Source organism: Prionailurus viverrinus, chromosome D2 (assembly GCF_022837055.1).
Source record: "Prionailurus viverrinus isolate Anna chromosome D2, UM_Priviv_1.0, whole genome shotgun sequence".
Classification (NCBI taxonomy): domain Eukaryota; kingdom Metazoa; phylum Chordata; class Mammalia; order Carnivora; family Felidae; genus Prionailurus; species Prionailurus viverrinus.
The window spans coordinates 47181772-47194168 of NC_062571.1; the positions used below are offsets into that span (position 1 = coordinate 47181772).

The 12397-nt window shown below is 48.1% G+C and overlaps 1 protein-coding gene across 11 annotated transcripts in view; it reads left to right on the plus strand.

Moving 5' to 3' along the window:
• The window catches only part of WDFY4 (WDFY family member 4), a 291014-nt gene that overhangs the window by 80722 nt on the left and 197895 nt on the right, over positions 1-12397 (plus strand). For 10 of the 11 annotated variants that reach the window (XR_007145178.1, XR_007145179.1, XR_007145177.1 and 7 more), the window contains 2 exons: positions 10647-10861; positions 11697-11791. Coding sequence is in view for 7 of the 11 variants with exons in the window: in XM_047824339.1 (XP_047680295.1) it covers positions 10647-10861; positions 11697-11791 (310 nt within the window). In the remaining 4 variants the exon portion in view is untranslated. The remainder of the gene's footprint in view (positions 1-10646; positions 10862-11696; positions 11792-12397) is intronic. The other variant, XR_007145180.1, reaches the window with a different exon arrangement.

Genomic DNA, 12397 nt, shown 5'->3' on the forward strand with positions numbered 1-12397 from the left:
ATCCAGTTTCACAGAGGTGGAACTCAGATTGTGACAGAGCAGCCAATGGGATGTACGTGTGACTGTGAATAATTACTCACACCTTCTAGATGCTGCTGGGGATTCAGAGATGAATGTCACGGGAGCTCACACTCTGAGTCGAGGGTGGCTAGGAAGAGGAGTGTAGAAGACAGCAAGACCACACTCTCATGACTATAACAAAGGTTTGCCCACCGGGCCTTGGGACAGAGGGGAGGGAAAGCCACAGAGAGCTGGGGATATGGCTGGAATCTGGAGCCAGGCTTTAAAGAAATGGCGCCTGGGTGGCTCAGTTGGTTAAGCAACCCACTTCCGTTCAGGTCATGATCTTACCCTTCATGAGTTCGAGCCCCGTGTCAGAATTGAATTGTATTGGGTTACCATCCATCATCATCATCATCATCATCATCATCATCATCACCATCACCATCATCATCACCACCTGCACCACACTCTTTAGTGAACACCTACTGTATGAGAGTAGATTTCAAGCTTTGAAGACAGCAGGGTTTCAGATCTCAGCGCTGCCCCTGAACAGTCACACAGCTGTGGGAAATGACTTAACCTCTGGGACCCTTAACTTTCTTGGCTGTAGCGTGGGGGATAATAATATCTTCCTTATGGCATTATTGTTGACGATTAAATGACGCAGTGCGTGAGCGCTCAGCACAGTGAGCAGAACATACACCACAGCATGGGAAGCACTTGCTAAGTGGTGAAACTACTGCTTTTAGTGGCCAGAAACTCTACAAGCATTTTATCTTTATAAGACCCCTGCAAGGTGGATATCAACGTTCCCACTTTGCCGATGAGGACTTGAAACTTGTAGAAATTGAGTGACAGATTTAACATGGTTGCTAGGTGGCAGACGTCTGTGATGCCAGGCTCCTGGACCTCCAGCCTCTGTGCTGAGTGGCCTTTCCTGCGTGGACTTGGTAACCACGGGAGGCTATTGGAAAGCAACAACATGATCAGACCTGGGTATTAGGGAGACCGTGGTCTACAGTTGGTCAGTACCGCAAGTCACTGTTGGGTGCGTTCCAGATTCTACCGCCCTGGAAAAGTCCTAGGCAGTCTGATGGGACAGAAAAAAAGATCAGGCTCAGGGCTGCATTTGTCTATCAACTCTTTGTACCTTAATTTGGAAAAGCGTGCCATTTTCTGGAATTAGCCTGCATTTCAAACACATTGAACTAATCATATGGGTTTCAAATAACTAAAATATTGACAGCGTTAGTAGCCCTGGGTAGCGTTGTGTAAGAGCAGGCTATTTTAAAAGAGCCATTTCCTCCAACAAGGAAATGGGTAAAGTAGGAGTCTCATTTTGTTAAATTGTGACACATCAGAAATTCCAAATATGTTGAATTTTGGGTAACCTATGCTCTTTCCTACTGAACCCCCAAAGCCCCCGGTTTCTATTGTTTCTAAATGAGAAAAATCTCAATCCTGGTCAAAATCCAGTTTTCTTTTTAGGGGAACCTCTTAAATAGAGCAAATAGACACAATCTCACATAATGACAAAGAGGATCAAAAGCAAGACACAAGGAATGTAGGATGATGGAGTAGAAGTTAAAGTTAGATGGGAAGACCTCTGGCCCAATTGTCAGGTAACCTCGCTTCTAGTCCTTTCTACCATCATTAGTTCCACGACTCATGTAGGCTACTTCCTGTCTCCACATCTCAGTTTCAGTTACTCAGATCTGGCCTAGATCACAGGGGTTGCAAACTCAATGTCTTAGGACCAGGGAGGTAAAGGAAATGAGTAGGTATACATAATAGGAAGTGTTGAGGCCTGTGGCTCTAGGAAAGGGTTCTTGTCTTGCCTAAAGGCACTTCCACGTAACTAAGGGGCAGTAAAACAGGAGGAAAGCCAAACTGTGCCCACCAAATAAAACACTTTTATACACCATCAGTTGAGGACCCTTAAGAGATTTAAATTCCCTTCCTTATGATGAATGCATGACACTGTTAAAATCATAGGCTTTGGAGTAAGACCTGGGTGGAGTGCCAGTTCTGACACTCATTAGCTATGTGACCATAGGAAACTGATGTATCTTCAAGTCTCAGTGTCCCCTTATAATATTTCCCCATTGGGAAAAGTAGTGGAGAGTGTAGTTGTAAAGTACTTAGCATAGTACTTGGCACACAGTATCTGCTCATCAGACACTGGCTCCATTGTACCCCCACACCCTTCCCTTCTAGCTTTGGCAGTCTGTATTCCTAGGACTCTGAGTCATGGCATACAAGAAATTTGGAAAGAGTAAATGGAAGATAATGCATTTTAGGTATATTTCCAACTGGCATTTTACTATTGTGAAATTAATAACAGAGAATTGATGTTGAACTACATGTTACAGTCTACTTAGGAATCAAAAGGCTGAGTTCTTTCTTCTGCCTGTTTTGCATTTGGTCTATGACCTGGGTGAAGCTCAAATGGCGGATAGCATAAAACTGGGAGGAGGAGTTACCCACTGGATGACGAAATGGGGCTGTGAAGGTTTCTGCCAGCCTGAGTAACGGATCAGAATCCCATTGACTCAAAATTCAGCAGAGATGATCAGGCCTGTGCTCATGTCTGAATGCACATATCCACTGGGTGGGGAAGGAACAGAATACGTGAGAGAGTCCTAGGGGGTTTGGTGCAAGGTCAGTAATTGTCCCAAGTGAGTGAGGATACTGCTATGGTGAATTCTACTTCTTGCTATATTTATAGAACTATAGTGCCCAATTTGAGGGAGGTGGTAGTCCCATGACCCCTTAACATGCTGCACCTCTGTTTGTCCAGAGGTGAGAAGTCAGGATGGCAAGGGATCCGAAAAACCTCCTTAGTCATGCAAGGAATAGTGAACAGATCTCCGGGTGGGTAGCTGAGAGAGAAAGACATTGGGGAAATGAGACCTGGGCAGATACTTGTCGGTCAATTGTTGGTAGAACAGTAGAATGCACACACAAAGATCAAGCAGCCAATTATTTGTGCTTAATAAAAGGACAAACTTGCCCAGACTGGCTGGGCAGCTGTGGAGGTAATGAGCTAATCTGCCCTGGGGATTCCAAGTGGCTCAGAAATGTGGCTGTTGGTGAGTTACATATATGTGAGACTCCCACCTGGCTTCTCAAGATGGCAGAAATGGTCAAATTACTGTGTACCACTTACTAAATTCAGATGATCCCCGTGTGGAGCAGAGCCATGAGCACTTAGTTTTTCCTGTAAGTTTTGAGAGGTTGGCCTAAGACAGGATGGGATAGGTACCCACTGCCCAACCCATAGAGTCGCCAGTGTCGATCGGTTTTGCCTCAAAAACCCAGAGCTAGCCAGTACTCTGCAAGCTTCAATACCTGGGGGCCCGAGAGGCAGCGATTACGGTGATAAAGTGGCCTCTGGAGCTGAACTTCTGGTTTGGATTCCTGTGCCTCCCCCATGTAATCTCAGCAAGCTATAATCTCTCTGGCCTCAGTTCCCTCATCTGTAAGATGGGGTAATAATAGCAACTAGCTCATGGCGTTTGAGAATTAAATGAGCCAGTACATGAAAGCACTTAGAAGGGTGAGCCTTCAAATAGTGAGTGGGCAGTGACGTTAGCTCTCATCACTAGCCATGGAACCTGCGAACATGGTAGGTGTATACTCTTGCTCTTAGAGTGAGCTGGTACAATTCACGGTGGCCTTGAAAGCCAGACACTTGGTTGGAAGGAATCCTACCGCCATTAGAGGAGAAGACCACAACCAAGAAGGGTTAGTATCCTGAAAACACCTGCATCCTATAAGAAAAAGCACTTTCACAGGAAGTGTTCTATTGACTCCCACAACAACACACTAGGGTGGCACATATTTTCGTGATTCTCATTTTAAAGCTAAGGAACTGAGGCCTAGGGAAAATAAGGAGCTAGCCCAAGTTCACTCATTAGTCAGTGTCAAATCAGCATGAGAACCTAGCTGTGGGTAGATTTTGTTGCCCTGTGCCTAGAAGGTGATGGAGGCGAATGTCTGTCTGGAAGGTCAGAAACAACACGCCAGGCCTTGGGCCACAGTTTGCTTGTGAATAAATCCCTCATCTCTACAAAAGACTGTGTACTCTACAGCCTTGTTCCGGGAATCTCCTCCAGACGATCGTGGATGGTAATCTGTTAGCAACAACAAAAAATCTGCTTTAACAATATCTCTTAACAAAGTCATGTCAACACTTGACTTTGGCTAAAGCACCAGAGACACTCAGGGTAAGTTTATGCCTCCTCTTCTTGGGGGAAGGAAGCCTGCAGGGAAGGCCTGGCCATCAGCAGGAAGGGTTCTGGATGAGGGTGGTGTTGGGCCTCCTGCAGCCCTGCATTGGGCTCCACTGCTCACTTGATCTAGCTCTCATGCAGTGAGGGCATGTGTGTCCAAGGGGATGGCAACTCTCCACGGATGGTTCAGGTTCCAGGCTGTGCAGGCAGCCTCCTGGATGGATGTTTACAGGCTGGTTTCCCTGGCGATGTTCTCACGGCTGACCACAGACTCATCGTGGGGGAGGGCATTGGGTGCTGGGGATGAGTCAGCCCGGCTGACGACTGGCTGTGATTGCCAGCCTTTCCCTGAAAGGCCATTTCCACTTTCACCCCTTGATTTTTTGCACATGCTGTTGCCTCTCCCAGAAAGACCATTTTCCCTGCTAGCCCGGCTCTGTCTTCATTGTCTTTCAACGCTTAGCTGGCACATCATCTTTTCTGACCACTCTTAGCCCTCTGGGTTAGGTGCACCTCCTGTTTTCTAGAACACCTTGAGCCCTTGTGCTTGCACTAACTGGGAAGCTATTGCAGTTGATGCAGAGACAGGTGCTAGGGCAACAAGGGTGAAGGGTCATTATCTCAGGCAGTAGTTCACAGTGTGGTGGAGACTGGGAGTGGTAGAAAGTGATCTGTCTATCATCTATCATCTGTCTACTGAGAGAGCCATCAGAGTGTAGCATTTGTTTATTTATTATTTATTTATTTAAAAAATTTAAATTTATTTTTGAGAGAGAGAGAGAGAGAGAGACAAGAGTGAGTGGGCAAGGGGCAGAGAGAGGGGGGAGACACAGAATCTGAAGCAGGCTCCAGGCTCTGAGCTGCCAGCACAGAGCCCCATGTGGGGACTCGAACCTACAGACTGCAAGATCATGACCTGAGCTGAAGTTGTACGCTTAACTGACTGAGGCAGCCAGGCACCCCAGAGTGTAGTAATAGGATTGAGGTATGGACAGTGCTGTTTGGGAAAACCTGAAAAGATTTCTTAGATGTGAGAACGTGTGAATTGTCTCTTGAATGATAACTAGGAACTCGGCAATGGGATGGGGGTACAAAGGGCATTCCCAGCTTCGGGCGTCAGTCGAAACTGGTGTGCACATTTGGCAAAGGGAGAGACTATACTAGGCCTGGAGATGGGGTATACCAAAGGGGAGGATGCAGTAAAGTTGGAGAGAGACAAATCCCTTATAAATAGAAGATCCTGGGCTTCTGTTACCAGGTGGCATTAGCCATCACATGCATGTAATTTATGAAAGAAGCAGAAGGCTTGGAGCAGGCACCCGTATGCATTTAGGTCTTAGTTGCATATCTGTTCAAGTGGATCAATGAAAGTGCCTTCAGACATGGTTTCTACTGATTTTGGTGGTACTTGGGCTTCTTACACATAAGCCAGGACCACAAACTCCCACACATATAGGGTCACGTGGACACCACAAATGAATCTATCAGGCTGTGGCGAAAGGGAAAGTTTATACCCATATATAGAAAGAACTAATTCTAAGTAAGCAAAGATAACAGCTTGTCAAATGAAACCCATCTGTGGGCCCTACTTACCTGTGATATCTCTGAAGAGCTGAGGTCACTTAAATTAGATCATGTCTTTTCCAAAATCATCAAAGAACATTTCAACCAAATTGGAATAAGCAACCAATCCCAATTTGAGTAGTTCAGTAGAACTCCCTGTTCTTTCAAGTGTCCGGGGGAAGCACGTGTGGTCATCTGATGGCTTTTACATCTACGTCAGGATACACCATGGACTGATGTGCCCAAAGCCTCGGAGAAACCCACCCCACCAGGACCCAGCCCTCCTTGGGCTCTGGGACCTTATTAATCTGGACCAGGAGAGAAAGGGAGAGAGAGAGAGATGAAGAAGAGTGAACATCCACAGCTAGACAAGGGTAGACTTGAAGGCTTGACTGTTAAATGGATAAAGTAAAACACTCCTAAAGGCTGTCCCACAAATTGCTCTGTGATAATTTACCTTGGGGGTCCAGCCTGCCAGCCAGCCTGGTGACCCTGCGCAGCCACCATGGAGTCCTAATTGAACCACCACCCCCTAGCCTCCATTGGAAATAATGTGTTAGGAAAATCAATCCATTTGGAGGGGGAGAAACCAGACTGGCTTCCTGCTACTGCTCATATTTTCACTAAAACCCCATTTTTACTGGAACCAACATTGAAAAAAACCAGCACATTTTATTCAAAACAAGGCAATATTGTTATTGACAGAGCTGCAGTGATAATGAGGACGATCAATTTTCCCTCCTCCATTATGGGGTATTGAGCAATTTTGGAGTAAACTTGTGGCATCATTAGACAAGATCAGCATTTCTCCCTTTCGAAAACTTCCGTGTCTTTCTTTCTTTCTTTCTTTCTTTCTTTCTTTCTTTCTTTCTTTCTTTCTTTCTTTCTTCCTTCCTTCCTTCCTTCCTTCCTTCCTTCCTTCTCTCTCTCTCTTTCTTTCTTTCTGTTTTTCCTTTTTTGCGTATTTAGATTTTAAGTAGCTTTTCTCTGGTGGATAAAGAAGAAAAAAAGCAAACAACAACAACAAAAGAAAGCCAAAAGTCCCTGAAGCAATAAGTGAAGTGCTGGTAATAAAACTGGAGATTGTAGACCTTTATTTTTAATTCTTATTAATAAGAATTATTATTAATAATACACTGCGAGGTATTTTTACATCTTGCTTCATACGGACAGTCTCCCCAACTTTCACCCCAAATTAAAAGACTACAGATACCAAATAATCCAGATTCTGGGAGAAGGAAACTTCAAGGCAAGGGGGTGGAGGCTCCCTTTTGGTTCCGAGAGGAACGGAGAAGAGGGAAGGCCGAGGTGCACACCCTGTGGGATGCAGGGAGAGACACTGAAAATTGCAGAGGAAAGGTCTGGGGAAGGGAGTTAAGGAGGTTGGGCAGATTTCCACGAGGAGGAGCTCCTCAAAGTGAAAGTGATGGAATTATTTAGCACAAATGAGTTTTGGCATTTCTCCCTTCTGTCTCTGGTCCCTTTTGGGCTACACATTGCCTCTCCCAGTTTACGCCGGCTGTGTTAATACTGCAGTGACAGGGAAGGGGTTGTCTCAGTCCATTCAGGCTGCTATAAGAAAATACCATAGACGGGGTGGCTTATAAACAACAAGAATTTATTTCTCTCATAGTTCTGGAGCCAGAAGTCCAAAAGCACGGCGCTGGCAGATTCAGTGTCTGGTGGGGGCTCACTTCCTCATGGATGGCCCTGTTCTTACTGTGTCCTTATATGGCACAAGGGACAAGAAGGCTCTCCCGGGTCCCTTTTATAAAAGCATGAATCCCATTCATGAGGGCTCCACCCTGGTGACCTAATCACTTCCCAAAGGCCCCACCTCCAAATACATCATATTGGAAATTAGGGCTCAACATATGGATTCTGGGGACACAGGCATCCAGTCCATTACGGACACCATCTTCCCCCAATGATGAGATCTTCCTTTGGCAGCAGTAATGTTGGCAACAGGATGACACTTCATTTCAGAGTGACAAAATCTTGCCTGGGAGCAATCCCCCTGAAAAAACATTCTAATGTAGTTTAAATTTTAAGCTAAAATGAAAATGGCCTAAAATTTTAAGTTGGAAGTATTACTGAAGATAGGGTAAAGACAGAAATTTCACTAAATGCCATCAGTCTGTGGCAGGAGCTCTAGCGATGTGCTCCTGGAAGGAAGAGAGGAAGGTAGAGGGTGAGCTGTGTGACCCCTTCATTTTTTTTTTTTAAATCTAAGAACTGATGATTAACAGTGTAAATATGTGTCCCAAATACAGTTTAATCCTTGAAACATATATGCTACTAAGCGGTGTCTGAGGCCTGTGGAAGAATGCCATCTTATTAATTTCAGTCCCTTAGTGATACAAACATAGTCTTGATCACTGTGGGCAGGGTGTTCCCAAATCGCTGCACACGTGAGGAGGAGATGGGAAGTGAGGTGATCCTGAGCATGGGGTCTGGGATCAAAGCCAGGCCCTGCCTTACCATGCGGCCTGGACAATGAACTTCTCTGGGCTCAGTTTCCTCATCTATAAAATGGGGAGAGTAATAGTACCTCCATCATAGGGTTGTTCACGGGGATTATATAATCTACACAGGTCAAAATGCTTAGACTAGAGCCTGGCACATCCTGGACACCCAGGAAATATACTCATCTCAGAGCAAACTGTGGCCCCCACAGTAGATGCCAGGCTCAGATTCCCTTCTGGATCCAAGAGCTCCGCGAAATGCACGAGGGGCTGCAGGGAACCGCTCCCACCCAGCCACTGTAAGTCCCCTGCTACGGCTCCTTTTCTTACTGTACTCAGACTGTCCCCCTCACCCGTCTTGCCTGTAGCCTGTGATTGCCTTGAGAGCGGGGACAGTGTTTTGTTAATCTTGAAATTTAGCCAGAGCCTGACGTTGAAGAAGCCGTCAATGCTTGTTTGAGGCAGAGGGGGAAGGAGGGCAAGCGGCGAAGGACTCCAAGAAAGCTTTCATGGTGGGGGGAGTGGGTGTACATATCGGATGGTCTGTGACTTGATGGGAGGAGAAGCCAGTCATCGTTAGAAAGAGATTATTCAAATTAGTGCCTTTGTGGTTACTCCTCCTGGCTTTACACTGGTGGACTAACCTAGACATGATCTGTGTTGTCAGAGATCTCCTTTCTTGAGACCAAAAACTCGGCCAAGGGTGTGCAATATATAAAGCATGCTAGGGCCTCAGGTAGGGTTCCTCAGAAGTGGAGCCCAAGGCAGGGGCACAGGTACATCAGATCCATCAAGGGAGGGATTCAAGGAAAGGGGAGTGAAGGAAGCAGGATGATACAGGGAAAGAAGCTGAGTGAGGATTAGCTGAAGTCCAGCATCAGCCTGAGCCCACAGGGCGGGGCTTTCAGGCATGAACTGCACCACCGAGGCAGAAGCCATGACCTCACGGCTGTAGTCTGGCGTATGTGTGTGTGCACGCATGTGCACATGGTATGTGGATGTGTGTGTGTTTGCATGCGTGCGTGTGTGAGCGTGTGCACATATGCATGTACACAAACATATATATGGCTCTGTGGGCATGTATATACATGTGCATGCATGCACACACACACGCATGGATGCTCCTGTGTGTCCACGTGTGCATACACTTTTGAGTATATATGCATGAGTGAACATATATGGGGGGGCACATTGCCCCTGGACAGGGCAGCTCCCAGTTGGGGAAGGGCAGCCCTCTAGAGAAGGCATGGCTATGATGGGTACACTCATCTGGAAAAGGAGGTCTGGGGGAGGCTCCCATAGCATCCACTGCAGGAAAATTCCATTACGTTCTAACTGGTATCCCTCTCACTTCAGACAATATCGTATACAACAGTAAAAGAGAGGGTGGGCAGCCCCGAAAGTTTTTGTAGAGGAATTTCTCCCTCTCCACCCCCACCCCAGATTGTCTGCATCACTACAGAGGGCTGGGAATTTCAGGCGTTTATATTTTTACGAAGAAAAGAAAGGAAGATTGCGGAAACCATGTATTTGGCTCAAATATTCACTGAGCTGACCCTATGCGCTCTCTTCTGTGGGCCTCAGGGACATAAAGATACTGAAGGGACTGGAAAAGTAGTAAGGGTAAGATAAAAGCACCACTATCCGTGTCTGAGAGGTGGACGAAGGACAGTGGGAAGGCACATGGGGGCAGGGGGTAGTGACAATCAGGGGCTGAAGGCAGGCGTTGGTGAGCAGTTCTCGCAGGAGTGGCGACTTGAGCTGGCGTGGGCGCTGAGCATGGCCTGGTCCGGCCACAGCCAGTCTGCGTGGGCACTGCCTGTGAGCCTGCCTCCCCGGGGCACTGCACCTTCTGTGCCGGGAGTACGACCTCGAACACAGGGCTGCTTTGTGAGCGAAGGCTGTGGGGGCATGGGACCCTCCAGAGGCTCAGCCACTGTCCAGGACTGCAAACCTGTCTGACCCCGGTCTTCCTACCTTTCGAAAGGAGCCATGTGTCTGGACTTTTATGTGAAATTTCTGGTTGTTTAAATGTTAGCAATTAATTCAGAAACTGCTTAAACATCGCGCGGGGCAGACACCGCGTCTCTGGGGCAGATGCGGCCTCTTGCTGGCCGGCTCGCAGTCTCTGTTTTAAGCCTCTATGTCTTTGGCAGCTGACCTCAGTGGCCCCCATCCTCCCACAGACCAGCCTCTGGGGTTCCCATTGCACGAGAAGTGGGCACATCTGAGAACCCCCGATATAGAGTACAGTTAGAACAGGCTGTGTGGGTGCAGGCGTCTGGCCCCACACCAGTTTGGGGCCTGGTTGGGGGCCCATCAAAGTTGCCCACAAAATGTCCTGACCTCCAGGGCTCACTGTTTGCTTTTGCTCTCTTAGCTTTCCCAGGAGATCCAGTGCTCCGTGGCCAGTCATATCCAGTCCCTGGTGAAATCGGAGAAGAACCGTCAGGTCATGTGTGAGGCGGGGATGCTTAGGACCCTCGTGGCCTCCTGCCGCAGGGCCCTGACCACCAGCACCAGCCCCTTGCACTCAGGCCTCATCAGGATTTTTGAAAAACTTGCCTCCCAAGCCATCGAACCAGATGTGTTAAGGTACCATGTGCCGCTCATTAAACACTGCTGAGCTGCTGGCAGCTGTGCTCAGGCCCAGTGGACAGTAAGAGTACATGGGACAGGTGTCCCCATGCCCCCTCCTGCACCCCCCTGTGCAGGGTGTGGCCCTTCCCAGTACTGGACAGCGCGAGTCCAGGAGGAACCCCGGGTGCATGCAGGCAGTGCAGAGACCCACAAAGCAGACATAGCCCCTCCTGTGGAGCTGTGGTCTTCGGAGAGAGGGGACCCTTCAGAGGGTCCTGCAGACAACCCAGAATCGCATGGTGGGGGATGCTCAGTGGATAATGCCAAAGCTATGGGAACTGAGAGGGGCGGGGGCTGTGAGGGCTTCACTGCTCAAGGGGTGAGGCTGTAGGAGCCAGGCTGGTGTGACGAGCAGTGGCCGAGACTCCCGACAGAGAGAGGAACAGAAGCGGTGCTCCCTTGTATCCTATGGGAGCCTTCCTGCTGGCAGCCCGTCCATGAAGCCACCTGGTGCCTGGAAAGCTGAGCAGGAGGGAGAGGCACAGAGCAGACAAACGGAGCAGACACAAAACGGAGTAGGACAAATTCCTTCTTCTCTCTTCCAAATCCGGTTTGAGGCTGCTAGCTGGTCAAAGACACCTAAAGGCACCAGCTCTGTGGTCTGGGTGCCGGGCCAGTCTCCCTCTGTTTTTGCATGGCTTAAGGAAACGCTTTCCAAACAGAGAGAAGGAAAGTGGAGGAGGGCATCAGGGAGCACTGAGATTTGGGAAAGTGCTCGGATGAAGCTGGAGAACACTTCTGTTCATAAAAAGGTCTTCATTTTGTTTCTCTTGCATGGTCTGATGCTTAGACAGTTTCTAGGTCTTGGAGTTCCCCCACCTCCGTCAGCTGCAACGAAAATCCTCCATTCATCTTGTGTCCACGGAGGGGACTCTGGAGGCTCAGGTGAGGACGGAGGAAAGAACAGGAACAGGTTAATGGGAATTAAAAAGAATATGCATTCCTTAGAAGGGAGCCTTCACAACAGGTGGGAAGCAGACAGATTTAAAAAATGGAATTGCCTGCTGCTCAGTGGAGCAAATGAGGAAAAGCAGGATTGGTGGTCCCTGGAGAAAGGCCAGATCTGGAAGGAAAAGGATGACCCCCATCCTCATATAAGACAGGTGATGCTGAGCGTGCCCTTGGCCCCTTTGGTCCCAGATCATGGAAAGAGTGATAGGGTTTCCTTCATGATACAGTGCATGCTAGAATACCCAGAGCTGCACCTGGATGGAGGTGCCAGTGATGGTTTTTTGCACAGCTCACAGCTCAGTGGACAGTTGGGCGGTCAAGAGGCCAAAGCATTGGGTGGGTCCCCTAGTATCAGTCCTGGTACCTGGGAGGCTGCTGACTCTAGGGACCGGCTTAAAGAATAGAAAGCTATGGGCAGGTTGAGTGTGGATCACATAATTGAAGAACATGGATGGAGATTCAGCTGATCCTGGAAATCAGGGGAGGGGAGCAGAGCTTTCAAACAGACAGGCTGCTGTGAGCGGGGAGTTCAGGGAGCCA